Source organism: Opisthocomus hoazin, chromosome 18 (genome assembly GCF_030867145.1).
Source record: "Opisthocomus hoazin isolate bOpiHoa1 chromosome 18, bOpiHoa1.hap1, whole genome shotgun sequence".
Taxonomy (NCBI): domain Eukaryota; kingdom Metazoa; phylum Chordata; class Aves; order Opisthocomiformes; family Opisthocomidae; genus Opisthocomus; species Opisthocomus hoazin.
The window spans coordinates 1,598,702-1,623,611 of NC_134431.1; the positions used below are offsets into that span (position 1 = coordinate 1,598,702).

The 24,910-nt window shown below is 44.6% G+C and overlaps 1 protein-coding gene across 1 annotated transcript in view; it reads left to right on the forward strand.

Annotated features, from left to right (window-relative positions):
* The first annotated feature begins 11,102 nt into the window (after nucleotides 1-11,102).
* UQCC1 (ubiquinol-cytochrome c reductase complex assembly factor 1) overlaps nucleotides 11,103-24,910 on the forward strand; it is a 49,852-nt gene continuing 36,044 nt past the window's right edge. Inside the window, exons 1-5 of the mRNA XM_075438741.1 lie at nucleotides 11,103-11,184; nucleotides 15,514-15,618; nucleotides 17,235-17,339; nucleotides 21,813-21,920; nucleotides 24,805-24,877. Coding sequence (XP_075294856.1) covers nucleotides 11,161-11,184; nucleotides 15,514-15,618; nucleotides 17,235-17,339; nucleotides 21,813-21,920; nucleotides 24,805-24,877 — 415 coding nt within the window. The 5' untranslated portion in view covers nucleotides 11,103-11,160. The remainder of the gene's footprint in view (nucleotides 11,185-15,513; nucleotides 15,619-17,234; nucleotides 17,340-21,812; nucleotides 21,921-24,804; nucleotides 24,878-24,910) is intronic.

Sequence of the window (24,910 nt, forward strand, 5' to 3'; positions counted from 1 at the left end):
GCACCAATAAGCCTACTGATTTTTAATAAATCTTGGAATTCTGGGGAAATTCCAGAGGTTTGGGAGACTCAGGAGAAAAGCAATTTAATTCAGTACTATAAAGGGTCACTCTGTTGACTTGGCAATTATAAGCAAATTATGGGACTGCTGATGCTGACTGAATCTTATAATGTGATTGAAGGATGGTAGTTTAAATCCTGGGCTATTAGGGCAGGAAGAACAACTAAGATCATTTAGCCTGATGAGCCCTGCTTACCCGAGGTAAAAAATTTTACCTTGGAGTCCCTGAAATGTCAGCTCAGTTTTTACTGCAATCAAGGCAGCAAACACAACTTTAGGGATGACTGGGAGGGAAACAGAGAACAAATGAGAAAACAATATGCAGGCATTCCAGGGGTTTACACGGCTCTTCAACACTCTGTGATACAACAGCGCTGGAGAGGGGCAATAAGAATGACCCAAGTATGAAACAGCTTCTCTGAGAGGAGTAATGAGATAGACTGGAGTCCTTCAGTGAGAGGTGACTGGGCCAAGAAGGAAAAGTGATGAGGGATAAGAATGTGAACTAGGAGCAAGTTTTCACCCAGACAAGAACCACAAATGCACCAAATGTAACCGGTTCAGGATAGGTTTGAAACAAGCATAAAGATCCTGATTCCTACAGTGCAGCCCATCTGCAGAACTCCTGACCACACCCTGATTTGGATGCTGGAAGTCTACACATGTCTAAAAAACCTGAAGAAGTTCATGGAAGAAAAATCCATGAAAAGCTGCCGAACGGGAGTCCATGGGACTTTCTGAGCCACTGGTAGCTGGAAGCTGAGAAGCCATGCCAGGAAAACCTCGCTGCACGTTTGCTCTGTCCTTATTTTCTTTTCAGGGATCTGCTGTTGCCTATAGGAGATGGGCGAGATGGATCCATGGTCTGACTTGGCAAAACCATTCTTACGTTCTGCATGAAGCCCAAAACTTGCAGTGAACAAGTACAGTGGGACCTCCTGGCTTAATCCATTAAGTAGGACTTAACAGGGCTTTGGCCACTGTCCTGTTAAAGAAGCGTGGCTTTCTGATGTGGTCTCTCTTTTCCCACCATTTTTTTTTTCATAAGGAAGCCTATTTTTAAAGTTCCTTGGAATTAAATGACGCTATGTAATAGCTGGGTATTATGTATTTGGAACGAGAGATCCAGGATTGATTTAAAGACCGAAAGTTTTAAAAAGCTTACCGCATTCAGCTCTAAGCTAACTTTGTGAAAGTTAGCACTTCATTTTTTAATAAGCAGCTATTTCTACCTACTGTCCAGTTTCCACTTTGAATCAGTGAATTGGCTTCTTTGTCTGCTACATGAAAAAACTTACTCCCATGGGCATTGTTCTGCCTATGCAGAATGTGATGAATTTTTTTCTTTTATTTTGTAAGGAAGACGTAGATCAACTTGGTTATGCTTTTGCTGTGCACCTTCCTTACCAGATTTTTTTTTCTTGTTCTGTTTTTTCCTTTAGACTTTCACTTCTCCAAATACTTTTTGTAGTGTGAACACCAGAACGGTCTCATCAATGCCATAGACACTACTAACTCTGTACTTTTGCTGGATTTTGACCTTCATTATAGTCCAGGGCTCAGTCTTTCATCGCAGCTACAGCATCACATTAGGAGTTCAAACTCAGCCTTCTGTTATGACCAGCACGGCTTTTCCATAATCACTGCTTTCTAATGAAAAACTTTCCATTTTATAAGTTCTTGCCTCATAGTTGAAAATCCTGGTTTACAGCTGAGTTAAAAAGCAGCTTAGTCCCAGTAAAAAGTTCCTGCTTGACAAGATTTATATAATTCCTGTTACTCATTATGAAGTAAAAGTTACTTTGCTTTTTAGGGTGAGGCGCTGAGACAAGTAAAGGCACAACCTCACGAGCCCTGTCAGTGCAAGGCTCAGGACCAGAGACCTGTGTCCCGGGCTGGAGAGCTCCCCACCTTCCTGGGCCCCCAGGAGGAGCGAGCTCTTCAAGAAGGAACAGAACAGAGATGCTGACTGCAATCTGTACTTCTTGCATGTTGCAGTGCTGGGCTTCAAGAGCTGGGCAGAGAACTGACGGACCCTCCGCTGCTCACACATACTCACTAAAACCCTTTCTCTCGGGACATTCTCCAGACATCCCAAAGGTGAAGATCAAGATGTGCTCTCTCTGGCATGGATTTAAAGGTTACTTGAAAGCTGCTCTGGAGCAGATCCCTGATGCATACAGAATTTGTTCTGCTGTCAGCCCTGAGAAGCACATGCTTTCCGATCGCTGAAGGAGGTTTGCACCTCTTGCTGTGAGTCCATAGGGGACCTCTGTAACCTGCTTGTAACAGCTTGCTCCTGGCCAGAGGGTACGTGGCGTGCAAAAGCTCTCACCGGTGCCCTGCTCTCCCTGCACAGCGCTGGCTGTCTTGAGGAGGTTTTAATTCTGGGCATTGGGCTGTTTTTTTCCAGTGGCCTCCGGTGCAGACGATACGGAAGCTCAACAGCCGTGCTCAGTTCCGTGGCCTGGCAGGAGTGGTGCGAGGCACAGCGAGGACACCTGTGCTGCTCCTGCTCAGCAGCCTCCGAGAGGCCATGGGAGTGTGCTGCTGGGCACAGCCCCTTTAAAGGAGCCTGGTGGGCCTTTCGCTTGGTCTTTTGGGATATGGGCAGTACAGTGACCCTGCGTGAGCCAACCTGTTGCTCAGTCCCTCCGGGATTGCTCAGAGCAGCAGGAGCCTCTCACTGCCACGAGAGAGGGCCACTATTCTGCCCTGTTCACAGCACGTGGCCAACCTCTGTGGCTCTTGTTGGGAGCCACGTGAGGGGAGGGAGGAGGGAATGACTGCTGGAAGGTGGTGGGGTGAGGGACGATGAGGACATTTCTGAGTGAAAATTGCTCAGTCTTTGCTAGGAGGGACTGACAGCATGCCTCTGATAGATTATCCAGGACAGCCAAACCTTGCCCCATATTATATGGTTTTCATCACAAACATAAATGTACTTGGTATAAAACAGAAGGTCAGGAAGGTTTAAGACATGGTATATGAGAAAACATTTTCCAGATTTCAGCTTCCTCCAAGGTAATATGCAAGTGTAATTAAAACAGAACCTGGAAATATAGAGTACAGTACCCTATTGAAAGTGTGTTGTGTGAGCTGAACTCCCTTCATTGATATTTTTCCAAAACACACAGCTGCAATAATCTTTATCCAGGAGAAGGGAATAAATTAAGTCTGAACACCTCTGCATATAGTACAGTACAGTGTATAGCACTGCACCCCATATAACCTCTTAGCGGTAATGGAAAGCTGAAGGAGGCACAAGTGGAAAACCTCTCTGACCAGTGAACACTTTCTTCTTCAGAAAGCATACAGATGAGAAGAAAAGCTCATGAAGCAGAGGCGGCTTAAGTACTGGGATGTCTTGTTTCTGAAGCGGTCTGCTCAGAAAGCTTTGAGACTCTGCAAAGGCAGGGTGCCAAAGCACACTCCAAGTCTGACAGGTGGGGAGGGAAACGTCCTGGGCTTGCCCCAGCAAACAGTGAGTACTGAGGGCAAGCTGAAGCGAACAAATAGGAGTTTATCGTATTAACGGTAGCAGCAGCCACTAGGCTATAGAAGCTCGGAAAAAGTAATCAGCTCCTATTTCTACTTCCCTTGAACAGTTCAGTCATGGAGTTCAGATTTTGCCTGCTAGGCTTTGCCAAATTCACTGAGGTGCAGCACTGAGGAGCCTGTTCTGCTTCACATCTGCTTCTCCTCCTGCGGCAGTGGTGCAGGAGAGGGGTAACGCCCTCCTGCAGACCGGAGCAAGGACCACTTTGCACCCCTAGCCAAGGAATTCCAGATCAGGGAATTGATCTCCATACTTGCCAAACCCGTCAAGGCCCATAATGCATTATAAGGATTGTACTTTTATTGAAATACTCTCTTATTTTCATATTTTTAAACAGCATTTATGCTGGGAAAAAGCAGTAGCAAATGTATGCACACTGACAGCCCAAACTGAGTATTCAGTCTTGTGGAGAGGACTAAGCATCTTTATGTTACTAAAAATATAACTAGCTTCCATTAGAAGTCCTTTTTCAGCTTGTAATGTCATCCTGAGGATGGACTTGGTCTCCAAGTGTCCAGATTTACTCTGTATGCAAAGGAGAAAAATTTTGCAAAAGCAAAGTATCCCAAATTCATTATAAACTACCAGTTCAATCTTAGAAATGCCATTTTCCTTCAGCACGCAGACGGAGCTAGAAATCCAGTGGAACCTGGGTTTCCCCACGCAGTCAGATGGCCCTTCACGGCATTTCTGGAACTCGGAGTTTTGGTAAGAGCAGTGCAGAAACATCCCAGTAAGCTCTGGAAGAAGTCAATCCACGTATAGCAGGGCTCCAAGGGCCTGTTATCACCGATCCACTCTTCAAGTCCTGAAACGGTGCCCTAGACAGGACGTAGTGCCAGACCTGCACTGGCTCCCTTGGTACATACAAGGCCCTTTCAGAACCTGGAGCACTGGGAACGTGTGCTGCAAAGACTCGGGTAGCTGCAGGGGCCAGCTGGCAGTCTGGCAGTATTGGCACTGAACCAGAGTTAATAAGACCTGCTGGACCTGAACTGAGTTTTTGCAGTTGGGTTTCTCTTGATCGTGATCTCCGGAGCGTCCTGGACTGTTTTCCCTCTTGTTATCCGGAGTGCCCCGGCCCTGCTTGTCCCAGGTAACATGGAGAGATCCTGTTTCCCCATATGATAATGACATTTCCTTTGACTTTACTTCTGCAGAAGCAGGAGCAGGTGGTTAAGAAGGAAATTAATATAATTGAAAATCTGCACTTAGACAGGAATTCTAGACTGAGCAGAGGAAAGTTTGAAGTTGAAAGAGCTGTACTTTTGCCTTAGTCTAAAGTATGTTTGTTTTTCAGAAGGAGGGATCTCTCCCCAGCAAATGCTGGGCTAATAATTGCCTTATCAAGCTGATTTTGATTCTGCATGAATCAAAGATTCAAATCAAGAAGAGAAAAATGCAAGAAATTGTTATGGTACTTTACATATTTAGAATATTTCAAAATGGTTGATTAACCTGCATAGTTACATTTGAAAACACAAAAACACAGGCCTACATAAAAATGATGAGTCTGCTTTTCTGTGTGAAAATTGAAAAAGCATGTTCTATGATAACATTTGAAATAAAATTATGTGCTGATAGGATATTAGGAAGACAAGAACATAAAATACTTTTTAAAGCCTTTGTTCAACAGTTATTTATCATTCCTTGTTAATTAAGTCAAAAAAGAAACAGAATGATAGTAATGACCACTGAACCAGCTTGGGAGAAGTTAAATGCATGTGTAATCTCAGGACCACAATAGCCCAAGGAGCTCTGTGCAGTGTATGGTGAGTCTTTTGAAAGTGGACAGAAATACACAGGTTAGAAAAACACACAGAAAATCTTCTCCTGGTGAGTTACACACAGAAATTCTGACTGCAGAGTGGTCTGCATAGAACATCATCACTGCTGGAGGGGAGGAAATGGGGCAAGCGAAAAATACCAGAAAAGGTCACAGAGGTGCCTGTCTCTGAAGTCCGAGAAGTGGAAATTCAGGAGAGATTTAACCTGGAGATTCCAGCTTGGCAGATCAGGCTGTTCTCACTGTGCTAAATTCTTGGGTGGAGCCCCTTTGTCTTTTCAGTACTGTATTGCTTACTCTGAAAGACAAAAGCATTCCTCAAGACAGAGATAAGCAGAGGCCACACAGGACCTGGACTGCTGGCTGACCATACCGTGTGTCTCGTATTTTTGACAATATAGTGTCTCCAGATGCCCATTTGTGCTTCTTATTTCTGATGGCACTACAACAAGCTACTTAAAAAAAAAACCCACCAAAACTGTTTCATTCTCTTTTATTACGTGTATATCCATTAACAGGGTGAATAAACAAGTAATGTGATAAAGGTTACAGAAGAAAAAACTCGCAGAGCTGTGATATAAAGCCTCATCTCCAGAACAGCCAGCCAAGAGTTTCTCCACATCTCTGTGATGCTTCTCATGGCAAACAGCCTGAGGCTGATTTCTTAAAGTATTAGCAAAACTCTGCACTAACCTAATACCTTTATGAACTTGATATCAAAGGGAGAAGAATGGGGTTTGCACTGAGCATCTTGATGTTAAGTATGAGAAAATTTTCACAGTGAAACACGGCAACAAGCTTCACATGGGAATTGGGAATCCCCTTACTGAAATGTCTAGGTGAGGGTCAGAGACACATGCACCAGAGCAGTCTAAGTACATTTAGTTACGGAAGTGGAGGATGGTCTAGATGATCTTTTTAGCCACATACCTACAGAATTTGCACATGTCTGTAATTAAGCCAAACAAAGAATAATATAACAACCTAGAATCAAAGTCTCAGTCTCTACCATAGCCTAGAACACCCAAGTGAGGGCAAACATTCTCAAAATAGCAAATGATCCATGCAGCTGGCCTGGAACATTCTGACAACACCTCATGTTAAAATGACAGTGTCTCAAAATTGAAGTTTTAGGGGTAAACACCCAGTTTTGACAAGGTGACATTCTGAGACCAGCATGGAATTGTTAGGCAAAAGACAGAGACTTTGTCCCCCTCTCCCCATGGAGAACAGCCGGTGACCTAGGCTGGGGCACCTCTGTGCAATACTATCAATCTTCAAGATTTGCCCTGATCAAGATTAAGGGATTTTAATCTGAACTTTTCACACCAAGGGTGGTCATCACAATTATGCTAGAGAGGCCTCTGCCTCTCTTCCAGTCTTTCTTTGACACTTCATATCACTAATTAGCCAGTCACTGAATCAGAAAGCCAGTTTCTTTTCTGATAAATATTTCATTATCAGCTGTCCCAGTCTCCCAGTTGATAATACTCAATTCTTCTGTTGCAACTCTTCCTTCCTTACATACTCTTCAAAAAGACTGCGTGCAATTAAATGGGGCTGTGGTCCTGAAAAACAGTTAAGTCAGTAGAAGGCCGCCTGAGTCTGGATCAAAATAGCAGTAAGAATAAGGTAAAAATTCCTATGCTGGCTTACATGTGCTGGGCTGAATAAAAATGGTTAAAAAGAAATGTCAGGCACAACTTTGATCTGACAGTTGTTTGAAGGGCTCAGTTTTGTCAATCCACTTGATTTTGGTGTAGTATTTTAACACTGAAGAAATGCCTGTGTGATTTTAACCCCAGCCCTTCACCGCCGGCTCCCTCCTGCTCTTGAACTAAAAATTTCACAGACCTTTGTTGTCTCCATTCTTGGTAATGGGGAGATTTGGACCCTTATCCTGTTTTCATATATCTGGATAACAGGTGGATGTGGAATTTTCCCTCCATGAGTTTTTTCAAGTCTGGATAAGCTTCACACTTACCCTTTGTGTTTGGATGCTTGCTGGACTGAGGCTTTAACTAATAGCCTAGAACTATATCCCCCTTCCTGTTCTGCACAGTAGTTGACTTGTCAAAATGAAGCCTTGCCAACCACCACAATAGCCTTAGCCTAGACCCAGCTCTAGAAAACCTTATGCTCTGCAGAGCCAAAGCTAAACTCAAACTGAACCCAAAGCGGGACCCAACACAGTGTCTGTTCTTGCACAGCTTCAGGAAAGTGTCAGTCCTTCTCCACACCTGGGCTAGAATGATCCCACAAGGGCCTGGGAAGGGTCCCTGGGCCTGCCTGGAGCGTGCTGTGAAATGCCAGCACCGGATCTCATCAAGAGCAGTCCAAGCATCCTGGTGTCTCAAAACAGCCACCTGGGGAAAAAGGTTTTTCCCTGTGCTTGCCTATCCGGGGACTGGACTTCAGGGTGATTGTTACTGCTTCTCCCCTTACTCCTTCCTGTTACCTGCAGGAAGGGAATCGCTACCATCACTACCAGCCCAAGCACCACCACTGACAGCAGCTGCAGTCAGGATGGCGGCTGGACGCTAAGCTGATTGAATAGCTGGCTGCTGCCAAAACAGCCCATCTGCTCTACCCATCCTGTCCCCAGATACACATTCCTGGCATTCCTCTGATCCTGAGGAGAGCTGGTTCCCCTAGCTAAGCTCACAGAAAATTAATCCTACTAAACACAACAGTAAGACAATTTTCTGCTGGTCTACCTCTTTCAACCAGCTCATTGGCTCAGCACTAATTAGATGAATGCTAGTGCTACCATAGCCAGGGGCAGGACCTCTCTCCTTTCAGCAATTAGCAATTTTATCTGCTTAGTTGTATTGTCAAACTGTATCCTTACTTCATCCACCAGCCCCATCTGACCAGACATGCAGGAGCAAGGGGAGGCCTCTCCCACCGCCCTGCCATGTGTGGATCATCACTGCACCCACTTGTATGGACGCAGCACGTAGGACTGCACAGCATGGCCCCAGACACCAGAAGCAACAACTCCTGCTGTCATCAGGCTTCTCCTCCACCACCAGTGTCCTAAAGAGAGGACTTTCCAGGTAGATCGTACAGAGTCATCTCTCCACCTGGCTGTCGCTTGCTTTCTGCATCCTGCTTCTCTGCCTCTAGCACACAGCAGTTCCATACCCCTTCTTGGTCACACTTAAAAAATGGCAAACATCATTTGTTTGGAGGATTTTGCGATTCCTCACTCTCTCCCTTCTATGCCTCTGCCCTCCCCCAAACCCTGAGTTTGTGCTCATTTGTCTCCATGCACTGGTGCCCGATTAGCATCCTCCATGCACACTCAAATCCAGCCCCACCATTGCTGTTCTCCAGCATGTTTTAGCACATTCAAGGAAAGATGCTTCACTGTCCCTCTTTGTTTTTGGCTTCTCCTTCACTTAAACTCCTCTAGACTACTTTCTCTCAGCCCATGATTCGTGGCCCCTTACCTCCTCCCTCTAACAGCTACTCCCTCCAGCCGCTCAGAATGGCAAACTCAAAGCCAGCTGCCAGGCCTGAAAGTAAGAGAGAGGACAGGACAGAGGCCAAAGCAGGAGGCCCATTACATAGAAACTTATTACTAAATTAATTATTGTAATAAATAATGTGAAAATTATTTTATAATTCATTATATAAATATCATTATATCCGTTCCGATTCTTCTTTCCTGTTCAGTCACCTGGTTGCCCACACACCTCAGGCCATTGTTAATGTTCCCCAGCACGTTTTAGCACATTCACGAAAGCAAGTGTCTCTGCCATTGTAACGGCCTCAGATGAAAGAACACCAGCAGCTGATAGCAATTTTGCTGCCCTGTCTCTGGGACTTTTTGTTGTTGCTGGTTAAAGTGCTCTCACAGGAGGATCTATTATGACTGAGGTAAGACTCACGCAGTCGTGGACTGCCCACGGAGCCCAGCTGAACGGTAGGAACTTGAGGACAGCAAGGATTGTGTACGTAAAGGGGAGTAAATTGCCAGTGCTCTGGCTGAGGAAATCCCCTTAGATATGAAACCGAAATTCAGATCCACCTCCAACTCTTCTGTCCCCACGTCCCCCTCGGAGGCAGTCTGATGTGCGGTTCTGTGCATATGAGGTAGCTGTGTTCAGCTAGACTGACAAGAAAAGGGCTTAGTGCTACATGGGGAGTGACAGAACAGTGATAGGCAGAGGAATCTTAGGTCAGACAGTAATTTTATCCAACTGAAACGTGTCAAAATCCTCCTGTGCATCATTAGGTAAGACTAACACAAACCCAAGTGAGTGTCAGGAGCTGGCATACTCAGCATATGTATCAGACACGCAGCTCCGAGCTAGAAGGCGTCTGCTGTGGTGGACAGATGACCGCACACCACTGTGAGACTCTGCCATTGACAGAGGTCTTTTCTCTGTACGACCGTACACTGTGGGGGTTCGTGAGCTTCAGCACTTTTAATGACTCCAACTCATCAGTAGCAAAGAGGAGGCTTCAGGAAAGTGTAATCGCTCTCCTCCATTGCCTTCTCACAAAAACTTTGCTGTTAAGAATGGTATTTAATATTGCTTCGAGTCTAATAGATAGAGGACAGCTATGCAAGTAGGAAGAAGCAGAGCTAGCTTAAAGCATCTTCCCTAGAATTAGCTGCAGGCACAAGAACGAAAGGAAACGTAGTGTATCCCTGACAGATCTACAGTTCCCTGCGCTGTTCAACATCCAGCCCTGCATCACAGCTACTCGTTCACTAAACACGTTGTCGGCTACAGTTAAACCTGTTTCAGCAGATAGCTGCGGCGAGTCGGAACATCTCGGAAAAGACCGACTGCAGGCACAGGGATCTGGGAAGTCCAAGCAGGTGATTCCATTGGCCCCCTGAGGCCTGACATTTAAGAACCTATGAAAGATTTCTAAGGACTACTGTGGAGTTTCAGGGCCATTAAAGCAGCTGCTACTGCCCTCTTGAGAAGCTGACATCCCAGTAAACATGCTGGGAAAGAGAGGAGTAGAATATTATAGTTCCCCAAGCCCTTTAAGCCAGCACTGCTGCTGAAAAGAGCAGCCTCGCTCTCTTCCCCAGCTGCTCTTGCTCACATCTGCACCAGCCTCCCGCGTACCGAGACGCACATTTGTGAGGTGAGGCGGATGTGATCCAGATCAGGACTAACCTGGCAGAACAAGCCAGCTCATTTTGGCCTGTCGGTGGCTGCTCAGGTTCACTCGGCGGCCCCGTGGAAGCCGGAGCCAGCAGAAGCAAGGAGCAGGGAATGGGCACCAGGGACAGGGGGGATCGCTCCTGGCAGCAAGCTGCTGGCTCCGGGGCCTGGGGGGACACCGGCGTGAGGGGCTCGGCCCTGTGCAGCACCCCTGTGAAATCCCTGTGCTGGCGCCTGTGCAGGCTCGCACAGACGCCGGCTCCGTCTGGGGGCAGCCAGAACGGCCAGGTCGACCTCAGCCAGAGGCAACCACCGCTGCCTGCACGCTGCCAAGGCGCGGAGTGAAAACGCAGCCGCCACCCCCTTACGGGGAAGGTCAGCTCGGGCAGGCGCGGATTTGCCACTTTTCGCCCTTCCGAACCGAGCCCCAGCCCGCGCCCGGCAGCCGCCGCTCCCCGCTGCCCCTCCCGCCTCACCACACCGCTTCCCGCCGCCACCACCGCCCCTCAGCCGCGCGCCCCGCCCCGCGCCCCCGCCGGCAACGGCCACAGCGCGGCTCCGCCCCCTCCAGGCCCGCGCATGCGCAGCCGGCGGGGCGGAAGGGGCGGTGCCCAGGATCCATGGCGGCGCTGGCGCGGGCCGTGGTGAGTGGCGGCGCGCGGGGTCGTCTCCTCCTCCTCCTCCTCCTCCGCTGCGGGGCCGCGCGGCGCGTGCGGGCGGGCGCGTCCCCGCGGGGCCGCCCCGGCGCCGCGCCCGTGGTGCCCGCGCGGTCCGCGGCGGCCTGGCCGCTCCCCGCGCCTGAGGCGGAGGCCGCGCGGCGCCTCCCCCGGCAGCGGGCCCCGGCGAGGGAGCGGGCCGCGCTCTGCCCTCGGAGCCGGTGCTTGCGTGAGGGCCGTGGCAGGCCCTGGCAGTGCTGGCCGGGGCTGGGGAAGTTGTGTTTCGCGGCCTGGTGCTTCCCTGGTTGCTTTGGGCGCAGTGTGCGCGCCCCGCGGGTGGGGTGTCCCGTCCCGCTCTGGAGCTGTTTGGTACCAAGGGTGGTAAAAAGGTTCCAGTTCCTGTGTGCAGCCTGGGTTGGGCTCCTGTGAGCGAGTGGGTTACTAATCACGCAGCCCCGCTCTTTCTCATGCTTTTGTGTACTTTTCCTTTCTCTTAGCCTGTGGAGTCTTTGCAGCAGGGTCCCACTTTTTAGCATGTCGTCTGGAGAAGGAAGGTTTGTGCCTGGCTCTGGTGCTCGGAGGGCAGTACCCGGTTACGAAATCACAGTTCTTGGAGCTGATGTCTCAGGGTGTGGTTTTGACAAGCCTGGTGAGCCTGGTCCTTGCAGTTCTCAAGTGGAAAGCAACTGAGAGCGAACTTGCCTGAGAACAACTGAAGGGCAGTGAGCTGGAGTTCCTGTGTGCTCCTCCGACTCCTGCCCGTTCTCCTTGCTCAGGTCTTTGCACTGTTGGCTCCCATTGCCGCCTCCAGCCTTTTTCTTGGTTCCTGCACTCCAGATGCTGGAGCAGCAGAACCTTGGCAACATAAAAATAGTTTCCCGCAGTTTTAATGTGTGAAAGAGGCAATCACTAGCGAAAAAAGGGAGAGGGACAGCAGGGAGAGTGGTAGGGAAGGAGTGAGTCACCAGATGGGTTCAGCTGTCTGCGGAGCTGTACCCCCAGGGTGCAGTTTCAGTGCAGACCTGTTTGCAGAAGGCAAAGGACTTGTCTCCTAGGCTTACCCCTCCCTGGGCAACTCCTCCTCTGCCAGCTGCTTCTGGCATTCATATATATGACAAAGTAAACTGATACAGCTTTTCAGCTTGGCCAGAAGAATTTCTTGTTGGCAGAAAGGAGATGTAGTTGTTTGCCATTTTTGTGATCTGAAGTGCCTTACTTTGTAATCAGAGAAGCACCTGAGCTGTGGTAAGTGGTGGGAGCACATAGTTGATAGGAAGGGGACTTTGGACAGCAGCAACATGCTTCAGCTCAAGCTTTGCTAATCCTTGGCATTTCCCAGCATCTGCTTTTGCATTAGAATTTAATACTTGCCTAATTGTATGAAAATAAGTCTTCAAACATTCAGTGTCTCTTCTTTGTACTGGAAATAAGAAAGGAAAATTTTTTTTATTGTTGTTCTGTCTTCAAGCCTTCTCAGGAGCTCATGGCATGTGATACAGTCCTGATTATTGTCCCAGCATTTCAGCTCTACTAGTTAATACTGCCGTTATGATAAAGCTTTTTTTTTACCTAAGAAGCGATCTTGATGAATAGTTTGCCTGCTACCAAAGGCTTTTCTGATGGTTGCCAGGAGGATTTAGAAGACCTGTAGTGATGTTCTGTCATCTGTATCTTGACGAGGCATTGCACCGCAGGAGGTGCTTGTGCTGTCTTTAGGCTGTTCCTGAGTAATCCTGTTCAGTTGATGCTTGATACGTTTTCTTTCAGCCAAAATAAGAAGTAGAAGTAGCACTTGTAGTTTGAAAGGCAGGTTATGTGCTGGCTTAGGGAAGATTCCTTAGCTCATGCAGTTCCCTTTCTGTTGCTCTACCTCTTTCTGCTGTTGACTTTTTCTTTATTACTTGATTGTGTATCACATCTCACCTTTTAAGTGTGCATATGCTTATTTATGTTTTCATATGTCTCTGTCCAGTTTTGTTGCAGTAGTGCTTTTGAAGAGCTATAAACCCCACTATAGTCAAGCTCTAGGACGTATGACAACATGGGCATGTTTTCCTTCCTGTTACAGAGGAAACGCCTCAAAAAATTGTGTAAGGTGCCTTGGAATCTTGTAGTAATTATTAAAAAAAGTGAATTTTCTTTCTCACTTTAATGTTTATTAACTGTTGAGCACTGGATTACCTCAAGAAGTATGGCATGGTACTCATCTGAAATATGTTTTTGGATTGAAATGTATCATTTTCGTGATTTTACTTGCTGGGTAGTGATGTTACAGAGAAAGAGCAGAAACTAAGTAGCCTCGCTACAGTAGAAGTGGGAAAGTGTAGTAGCAGTGAACACTAATCACGTTTGTTACAGTAGCGCGTCTCTCCCCTCGCAGTTTTTAAAAACCGAAATCAATTCTCTGGATGGATTAAAAGTGCTGCTCTCTGAGGAGATGACAAGGTAGAGCCTGACAAGGCTGAACACTGTGCCTGAGGGACAGCAGTGACTGTGCAGGTACAGGGAACCGGGAACAGAACTCACACTGGGTTTAAGTCTGTCTTCAGGCAGATCTGCTAGTCTCATGGTTGTCCTTTCACTGGGCACCAATGAGAAGAGTTTGACTGTCTACCCTGTCCGGCATTTATATAAATTGATCAGATTTCCCTGGAGTCTTCTTTTCTCAAAGCTAAACCTCTCCTCGTATGGCATATCTGTGCTAATAATTGCAGAATGGTTGGAGTCAGAAGGGCCCTCTGTGGGTCACCCAGCCCAACCCCCTGCCCAAGCAGGGTCACCCAGAGCAGGCGGCACAGGATCGTGTCCAGGCGGGGCTGGAATATCCCCAGAGAAGGAGACTCCACAGCCTCCCTGGGCAGCCTGGGCCAGGGCTCCGTCACCCTCAGAGGGAAGAAGTTCTTCCTCATCTTCAGACGGAACTTCCTGTGCCTCAGTTTGTGCCCATTGCCCCTTGTCCTGTCGCTGGGCACCACTGGAAAGAGTCTGGCCCCGTCCTCCTGACACCCACCTTGCAGATATTTGTAGGCATTTCTAAGGTCCCCTCTCAGCCTTCTCTTCTCCAGGCTGAACAAGCCCAGCTCCCTCAGCATTTCCTCGTAAGAGAGATGCTTCAGTCCCCTCATCATCCTCGTAGCCCTCCACTGGACTCTCTCCAGTAGCTCCTCATCTTTCTTGAACTGGGGAGCCCAGAACTGGACGTAGTACTGCAGATGGGGCCTCACTAGGGCAGAGCAGAGGGGGAGGAGAACCTCCCTCGACCTGCTGGCCCCACTCCTCCTAATGCACCCCAGGATGCCATTGGCCTTCTTGGCAGCCAGGGCACGCTGCTGGCTCATGGTCACCCTGTCATCCCCCAGCACTCCCAGTCCCTCTCCACAGAGCTGCTCTCCAGCAGATCAGCCCCAGCCTGTACTGGTACATGGGGTTATTGCTTCACAGGTGCCAATTTGCTGAAATGATCTTTAACCCTGTCCTCCATGACCAAGGGAAGGTCTTCCTTTCTCAAGGTTTTCTCTCTTACCTCCGGGGACTGGGATTCCTGAGAGCCAGCCTTAGCAGTAAAGACTGAAGCAAAGCAGGCATTCAGTAACTCTGCCTTCTCTGTATCCTCCATCACCAGGGCACCCACCTCATTCAGCAGCGGGCCCACATTGTCCCTATATAGACATTATTTCCCTTATATATATGTTACATATATTAACAGATACATTTCCCCTATATATGCACATTATTTACTGTATTAATGTAGGACATGGATAAAGGAGGCAAATATTCTTCTAACAAATATTCTACTAACTGAAATATTGCAGAAGTGAAAGATGCGAAGAAAACCCTGCCTCTTTTTCGTGTTACCTGACATTTTCATTACAGAAAATAGTTATCTTCCCTGAAATTCTTTGGGACAATATATGCTTTTGAAATACTAGAATTCTTAGCTGTCCTGGAGTAAAGTAAGATAGCGATACATGAAATCTGAGAGTTGGATGAGGGCTTTTTAAAGATCACCCAGCTGAAGAATGCTTCTTACACACAGGAATTTATGGTATAGATGTAGAATTGTGGTGTAGTTTTATGATGTAGACGGCCCACCATTTCCTTTGGCTGATCTGTTTCTGCCATCAGACTTGAGTTGCATGCTTGTACAGGAAGGCAAGATTTTTTAAAAATCAAAATTTATACTTCTGTCAAGCACAAGTTGGGAGTTTAATCTGGTGATTGTTGGATAAATGAATAAAACTTGTGGACACAGGAGGACAGTTAAACCGTTCCTGAGTGTTAGGGTCCTTTTCTTCATTGCTAATCTCTCTGTTCCAGAGCTGCCAGACTGGAGTGACTCAATGGATAGCAGCATGCAGTGGATTATTACAGACAGCCGCAGTCCAAGGCCAGTGTAGACGGATGATCTATGGTATTTTCCAGGTAGGATATCAGAGTATGTTAAGAGTGTGTGGTTAAAAAAAAAAAAAGAAGTTAGTAAGAAAAAGTCATGGTTTTTAAATAAAGAGGTTTCCGGAAGTCGTGTCTTCACTGTCTGCGTATTGCTGAAATATCAAGGCAACTGAAAAGCTTTCTACTGGGTGAGCTCCCACTATAGCACAGTTGTCTTCATTCCAGCTGTGTAGTCTTTTAACGGAAGGAACTGATCTGTCGTGAGTAGATTAAATGCAGAAATCCAAGTGTAGGTCTCATTCTTCCAAAGCAGCTGTTACAAGCTAGTCACGATTGCCTGTTATTTCCGGCACTTTATTTTACAGAATGTCTCCACTGTACAGTAGCCCTGGACTTCCCGGTGCTGGTGATACATTTAGCTAGCACAGCGCGACGTTAAGTAGTGGTGTTCCAGGGGAAGGCACTGCTCTGCAGTTTTGCTTCCCGTTCTGTGATAGCATGCTTAGCATCAGGTTGTGTCTATCCATAGTAAATGAACTAGAACATCATGTAATAGCACTTAATAATAGAGGTGAAAAACGTGTAGAAAAGGTGAATAGAGGCAGACTATCTGAATGGAATTAGAGTATGTCTCTTGGTGTTTCCTTCTTGCATACAATGAAACGAGAGGAGATTAAGCCTCCTCTTTGTCCTCCTGTATAATACAACTTGTATCATGGAGCCATGACTTACAGAATTAGAAACTTACCTGTCAGCTCTTTGGCTTGGGTGTCTTTTCTCAGATAAGACCTTCCAGTCCTCGGAAACTTGCCTTTGCTTTTGTGGCACAACCATACTGTGAAGGCACTAGTCCGTATCAAGTAGCGTACGATGTTGGGAGTAGAGAGGGAAATGAGCGGTTGTGAAGTTGATTGATAAAGTTGGGCTTACTCTGAGCCAACAGTAGGTTCAGTAGACTTCTGGGGCTGACTGCTGTGAACAAACCAGCATATTTACTGTGTCTGAATTTATTCATAAACAAATTACTCCTAATTTGGGTGTGCTGGGAGGCTACGATAGGTGTTCTGTTCAGCGTGCACCTTCTTACCTGGAGATCCCACTCACTCCTGCTTGATAGTTTTATTTATTGTGCAGTAGCTCTGTAATAGAAACTGTGTGCTGTGAAGTTATAGTGGCTGTAGTGATAGCTTTTACCCTGTAATTTGTTTTGCTCAAGTCCTGGCCACAAAGGCAATTGAATGGACTATAAATTTGTAGATAAAAATAACATAAACTCTGTTTCTCTACAAGGCCAGGAAAAATAATTAAGAGACAAAACCTATAACTAGAAATAGTGTGTGAGAAAATCAAAGCAGATAGCCTGTGGTTTTTGAGAGCGGAGTCTTTAGCCAGTCCATTCCATCAGTACCTTTACAGAACTCTAGAAAATGTGTGGTGCAGAGCATTAAGCACGGACAACCGTTTTGTTTGTAACAGTTATGATAATAAATTTGTGCTTTTTCTGATATAAAGTTTTTCATGATTAGATTGAAATTTGATTGACTTGGAAACAAACTAAGGGTAAATGGTGTAAAGTTAAGTGTTTACTGTTCAATGGTCACTTTATTTTTTTCTTTTCTTTTGTTTTCTTTTGTCATTTTTACTAGAGACGCAAAGCTGGCCAGTTCCAACTTTCTAAATCCTGTGGTGGATTGATTCAAGCCAATGGAGCCATTACACAGCACAACAGTCCATTTTACAATACAAAAAAGGTTAGAGGAATTTGATGTTTTATTGTCAGAGGGCACATTTTGTTAGGGACTATACAGATAAGGGTAACAAAACACTTTTTGAAACATGTAGGAGATGATTCACCTTTATATAAAAATATTTAAAAATATTTAAAAATATTATATGGCGTAAACAAAGGGTCCAATAATTTGAGAAGTGCTTGCTGTTCCTTTCCCGGAAATGGAGTGCTAGCATAGGAAGGTGCAGGTACAGTGGGGTTGTCTGGGGTGGAGGTTCCAACAGTAAGATGGAGGGCTGCTTTCCGGTGAGGAAAGAAGCTAAGTTAAGGAGAGGAGTTATTGAAGTGGGAGGCAGATGTTCCTTTCTTACCTTTAAAAGGGAATCACGGAAGATGCCCATATATATTAGAAGTGACAAGATGTTCCCTGATTCTTTAACTCGCAAATAATGTGTAATGACAGCTATGCTATCTGCTGATCGTCATGCAGTCTACTAATAACAACTGATTATTGTATAATAATTTATTTACTGTTCATCTGTACTATTTTGTTAATTTGGGGCCTCTGCATCTCTTACATTTATTGTCTTTTGTCTTGTAATAGAAGTTTTCTGGAGAATGAACCTTCTCCAAAAGATTAGTTTAGTACTTAATCCAAGGGAGTCAGCGTCTCTCAACTAATAAATATCCTGATTCTGCTCTTGTTAATGCAGTGTGAAGGAAATGGCAAAATGGAATCTGTGCACAAGAAGCGAGAGGACAGAAGGAAAAAGAAAGTTAGGAATTTCTGGGTAAAACTTGCGTAAAAGCAACAATCCCAGTTTGCTGTCTGCCTGATTGTGTATTTTGCTGGTGTAGAGTTAGAGGTAGATACTAAGAAGTATTTTAAATTGGTTATTTTGACATGGATAGGCAAAATGAAAGAAAACAAGGACATGTGTGGAAGGAAAGAACCCCTGGCTGCTGTCTGCATCTAGTTTTTCACTAGAGGTTTTGCTTGTCTTGGTCAGTTTTTCAGTGTTTTTCAGCTGGTGAGGTAAACCAAACATTTTGCAGACAAAGTTTGAAGCACACAAGATGGCTTGCACAATTTACTATGTCCAGAGCTACGGAAAGAATCCAGGCTCTCAAACATGGTGCAGACCCCTAGTCCTTCCGCCTGCCTGCGCTGCCCATGTTACACCTGCACAAGCATCGTTTGCAGAGCAGATCTGGGAGAGCAATGGGTGACGAGATGGTAGACCTAACAAGCCGTAAGTGGCATGAAGATCTGCAAGGCAGGTGTCAGAGACTTGCTTTGGATGTATTGGAAAGGGCTGGGGGAGGGCTACAAAGGTTGAAAGATGAATTGGGAAACTTCCTGGTTAAAATAGCCTTGGTGTAAGAAGCCAGGCAGCATTTATGACCAGAGAGGAAGCAGTGTAGGTAAGGTTTGAGGTAGGTTTTTGGACTGCAACCCCACAATTTTAAATAGAGAAGTACTTGCTCAGCTTTGAAATGTGAACTTGACTATGCACTTCTGGTGGGAAAGTGTTTTAGAATTAATGATGAGCTCCGATTGTTTAATTTTTATACTTGGTGTCAAAATTAAGAGGATTGTTCTCTTTGAGCACTGAATTTCAGGTATTGAGCAAGAAAGTCGGCCTGAGGTGGTCTTATGTCACTTTCAGTGTCTTGATGAGCTTGTTTTGAGTGAGTTGTAAAACATATTTTCTGAAGTTTTCTCTATGTGTTTTCTAGATCTGATTTTTTTATATGCTCATAGGACTGTTTAATTGCATTTGGATGCAGTCCTAGCATTGGCAGGACGAACTGCGTGCCTCTGTCCGTAGGTTGAACCAAACGCTCACTGCTTAAATCCCCTCTCCATCTCCTGAGCTAATTCAGGCAGACTTGCAGAAGAGTGAGGCAAGAATCATGGCATTTCATAGAAAAAGACTGTTTTCCAGTCAATCCAGTCAATTTTTTTGGTGATGAGGTAGCAGCAGTTGAATCGAGATAATTTTGGTTTTTAACTGCTGCATAATGAAGATCCTTACTGAGGGTGACTTCATAATGCATTTTTAGATAAGAGACACATAGTAAAATTAATCTTCTCAGATCCACTGGGCTTTTAGTATGATTTTAATACCTGTGGAGGAGATGGAATTTGATTCAAAGAGTTTGGTATGGTGGTGGTTATTGGGACACAAGTTCTGCGTTGAGCATGTCCTATCATTGCCTGGCTGGAGAGGGGCTTTTGGAGTTATGGTGTAAGGTTAGGTGTCATTTTTGATGTAGAGGATAAGAGTATTGCATGGGATAATCTTGAAGAGAAAGTACTGAAAATTGGTTTAAATGTTCACGTGTATGTCAGTAGACTCACTGGGCTGATCCCATGTGGCAGAGGGTGGGAAAGTGCCTTTGCAGACGCTTTTGTTCTGGGTGATAACAGAGGACTTGGTGAGCAGGTTTAATGGCCTTCAAAGGAAGGATCTGAGTATTAAAGGAGGTCCTGGACAGTGTTATGCTGTCTTTACTGGGTGGCTGATAGATACTAAAATGGCACTGAGCATGTTTCTTCCTATTTACCTGAATACTAGGCGTGATGGGGTTCAAGACACTGATAGCCATCTACAGATAGCGCACAAGTGCAGAGCATTTTATCTCAAATTCTAAAGCTTGTGTGTGGATGTACATAGGGACTGAGTACGTCTCAAAGCTACAATTTTTGTCACCTTTACGGTTAGTTTTTAATTAAATATAGCACCTTGTGCAGGATATGTGTCTGTATTTTAGTATGTATTTATTTCTCATTCATGCCATTTCAAAAATTATTATACTAGGAAAGCTGTAGAGAATGATACCAAACAACTAAGAGGAGGATAGCAAAAGAACACAAGCAAATGACAAGGACTAGCACAGCAGCCTGAATGAAAGAGCCGCATTTTGGGACAATAGGAGTACAGCCGGAATGATCAGAACTGTGAGAAGCCCGCAGTATGAGAAGAGCCCATTTTAGGACCCTTCTAAACTAAGGAGAGAGAACTGATGAGCGTATGTGTGATACTGGCCTATAGAAGTCATAAAAGATACTGAACGAGGGAGTAGGGAATAGTTGTTTGCGACTTCTTGTGGGAAAAATGGGAGCGTCCAATGAAATGGCAAAGTTGGATTTAATACAGGCACAACAGAATTTGTTTTACATAACTGAGCTGCGAAACTCGTGTAGCACAACCCTGTGTGTTATGGAGGTGGAACAGTTTCAAACACTGGGATGCTGAAGGTGCATCCAGTTCTAGCTGCCAAAAGTGAATGTGTGGATGCGTTTTCTGGGGCAGGAATGACTGCTCAGAGCTGGGTGGGTGCAGCCCAGGAAGCTGCAGTGGGTGCGAGCACCGCTTCTCTGCGTTTGTGTCTCGTCCGAGTGTTTGCTGCTGCTCCAAGTGTTTGTTCTGGCCATGTGTGTTGCTAAATTGCTTCCCTACTAAGAAAATTCTTTTCTTGGTATGTTCATGTCTTAGTAGGAAGTGGTTAGGGTAAAATTCCAGCAATGTAAAGCAATTCAACATTTCTTTGGTCAGGGAATTTTCTCAGGTTGTAATGGCTCTCAGCTGTATTTCTCAAGTATATGTGGGAGATTCATATGCATTAGATTTTGGTTAGATGGGTTAAAAGTAGAGTAATTAGTTAATAACAAAATGTTTGTACTGTATAATTAATTAGAAATTATTTGCTGGAGCGCAAAAGGTAGTTAACTGATGGCTGATTGCTACTGCCAGGATGCGTAGAGGCAGAATGGGAGCTGGCATTCTGCCACAAAGATTCGTGTCAGTCCAACGGTGTTGAAGGTGTGTAGTTAGTCTGGGAGAGAACATTGATCTTCATGTTTGCAGACACTGCAGATCGTTGAGGACTAAACACTTTGCTGATCTAGATTTTCTGCAAGTACCATTTAGATTAACTCTAAGGGGAATAACAATGGGGGGCAGCTTTTCAGCGAGAACAGTGTGTTCATGTAGCTTCATTAGTTTTGAGACAGAGCTGGTTGGTTTACAGAATATGTAATTACTCTAGAACATGATATGCCTGTGAGAGTAAGAGAGGGAATGTGAAAGGTTAGTTTTATTTACTCTGTTTCTGTGATTTCTTTTGCTTGTTTTATATGCGAAAGATTTAAGCCCCAGTAAAGATACCTGTCTAGAAGGAATATTGGAATCTAGAATGGGAGCCGTATTTTGGAGAGCAGGTTTCTGTGCACACTATTTGAGTCTGAGCTTCCAGTGGGATGCTTTTATCAAAACGGTTATGCAATGTTTGCATTCATAAACAGAAGAATGGCGCATAGGAATAACAGTGTGGTATTTTGCAGAGAAGACCCAAATATGTATTTGTTTTGTTGAATAAAGAAAGTAAACAAAACCCTTAAAATTCTCTATTAAGCTTGTAGCTTCTTTAACTAAAATGATTTGTCTTAATTGCTAAGACTGAAATATGTGATATTTCAATTTTACAGCATCTTTGTTCAAAAGATTCCTTGCAACCATCTGAAGAGAAAGTGGGTACTTTCACAAGGATAATAGAAGCAATGGGTTTCACAGGACCACTGAAGTATAGCAGATGGGTAAAGCATTCATTTGATATTTCTTTTGGTTGGTTGATACTTCTGGAGTTCTAAAAAGCAAACAAAAAAATCCCCACCTTTTTTCTTATAGTAGGAGCACTACTTAATGGATAAGTTCTAATTATTACCCATGTAAATTCCTGTTTTGTGATGTGAGGAATAATAATCCATAACTTAAACCTACCATGATCTGTGTATTGCCATCATTGACAGAAGCAGGGATATTGCATTGGGTTTGCAGAGTTTTAAGCCTTCTTGAATTTCTTCTGAGATCTTATTTTTCACTTCATTTGTGCACCAAAGAACACGGTAACAGCCTTACTATCCAAGTCAAACACCTACATAGACCATTCTCTTGTCACTAATAATGACCAACTGCCATTATCTAGAAAGAATTTAATTACAGGAAAAGCATCTTATGATACTTGTGCTCCTCCAGCCTGCAACAGTTGTCCGTCTCGGGGCTTCCTGTATGAAACAAGGCTGTTTTCTGTGATATCTGTTGATGGATTTTTTTCCTATAAATTTATCCAGTTGCGCTTTGAACTCTTATCGGTTTATAGCATCCGTAGCATTCAGTATCAGGGAGTTCCACAGCTCGAGTACCCCGCAGGGGAAGAAGCACAGTTGTTTTCAGTTGGTGCCTTTTCATTTTGTGTGTAAAAAATAAAATGGTGATTATTCTTGCCTTGCAGTGTATATTCGCATTCTCCCTTCCACTGATGATTTTATAGACTCAGATATTCCATAATATCTTAGTCCTTCTCTGGACCGAGGAGACAGTCTAACTTGTTTCTGTTATTGAGGCTCTTTCATGTTTTGGTTTATGTTGCTCTTTTCTGAACCTCTTTCAATGTTCAGTATTTCTGTGACAGGAGGGTCTCCCAAATGGACAGTATTGAGATATGTTATGGTGGTTGTTTGAGTAGTTGTTCAGTAGTAGCTGACTAGAGCAGAGTCACAAATAGGTCCTCCTCTTCTGTGTTTTTTTGAATAGTCCTTTGGTAAAGCAGTTGTTAACACTGACTAAATGAGAGCAGTTCTGTAAGAGACGCCTTCAGTTCCATATGCGGAAGGAAGAAGAGAGGGGTGAAGTTTATAATTTCTTTGCTCTGAACTAGGACACAGTATAAAGGAGTGAGAGGGGAAGATAACTTGAAGGGAAGGGCTGAGCCCAAGTGTGTGGGAATGAAAACCTATAAGGTGCTTTGAATATCTGCAAGACAGAGCGGACCTGCTTCGAGACTGGTCAGAAACGGTTGCTGATTGCATCTTGCTCCTCAGAAAGAAAAGATAACTGACAGTTTAATCAGGTGATGCTAAACCTCATGAGAGAGTAGTTTCTTTCCCATGTACGTGTGTACATATTTTTGTAATAAAGGTTCTTGTTAGCTCTAAGTGTTGATTCAGAGTTCTCCTTAATTGCTACTCTTTACTGCCTGCTTTTGGCTAGGGAACTTGGGTTTCGAGAGAGTTATTTTGTGGTTAGGGCCCAAGAGACCTGAGTTCATTTTTGGCCTTGCCAGTGCTCTCTATGAGATCTTAGGGAAGTTTCTTAGTATTTCTCTGCTTTTTTCCATTTTCTTCTCCCTTGCCCCACACCTCCTCTACACCCTAAAACTTTCATGATTAAATATCACCAGTTTCTCCTGTGTTACCTGCCTTATTTAAGGGCTGGATTGCAGGCACTGTTCTATACAATATGTTTTTAATGTCTGGTGTTGCCTGGTCTGGGGCAGTGGCTTTCACTGGGGAGATCTCTACTCCCAGGCCAGGCAGCATTTCCTTTGAAAAGGAAACCTTCAGAACTACAGTAAATGGTGCAAATTATTTTACTGCAAGAAGTTTAGATGCATACTTGATTTTTGACAGAAGCCTGAGATTATTGAATAAGAAAAATAACGGCTCCTGTGTTTCTACAGTAGGAGAACAGTTGCAACTTCCTTATTTTCATTTTGGAGGAGACACAAAGAATTACTTTAGTAATCTGAAGTGCCATTTGACAGGCATAGTGCTCATCTCTGTAGTATAGGCAGGACTGAGATGATCCCTAGTATATGTCACCAAAAATTAAAAAAATAAAAAACCAAACACACACCCCCCCCACCCCTCCCCCACGCAAAAAAACTAACCCAAACCCAGTGCTGGTTCCTGGCTTAGGTAGCAGAGTAAGCTCTGGAGTTTTCAAATTTTTTTTCTCCCCTTGATGTTAGTAAACAAGAACAGCTGACAGATCTTCTCCTTAAGATCTTTACTGTCAGTTAGTGTGGTCATTGAAGCTTCAGCGCATGCGTCTTTGTTATAGATGATGCACTGAAGGTGTTTCTGGTGCAGAGGCAGGCCAAGAACAAAATTAGCAGTGCCAAAACACCTGAGTATACCTCATGTCATTCATCATTTGTGATTCCTTTCTCACTTGTGAAGCTCAGTTCACGTTTCATTTTTGTAGGAAAAAAGATAGTTTTCAGACATGTCTGGTATGTGACTTCTTTAATATTTAAAACTTAAATTATACAAAATACTTTCGGTGGTATACATCAGTTAAAGTTATTGGGGAAAACCAGGAACTGTGAATTGGGATCTTTGAAGTCTCTATAAGGAAACCCATTTAATTTATTTTTCTATAAGGATAGTATGATATTAAATTAGATTCAGAAGGGTATTCAAGAAGCCATTTAATCATTGTTTTGCCTCAAGGCAAGATTGATTATGCTTCTGTCATTCCTGGGAGATATAATAGTTTAGTGTGCTCCTGAAAATCGTAAGTGATTGTGATTCTCAAAAGAATCTTTTCAGAAAATGTTAATGTATGTATTTAACAAACTGGTGTGTTCACTAGCTCTCATGGTGAATATTTTAAGTATTGTCTTTTCTTTTTCTTTAGAAAATTAAGGTAGCAGCTTTGCGCATGTACACATGCTGTGTGGAGAAAACTGACTACGAGGAATTTTTTAACAGTAAGTAATGGACTTGATGCTATTTGGACTACT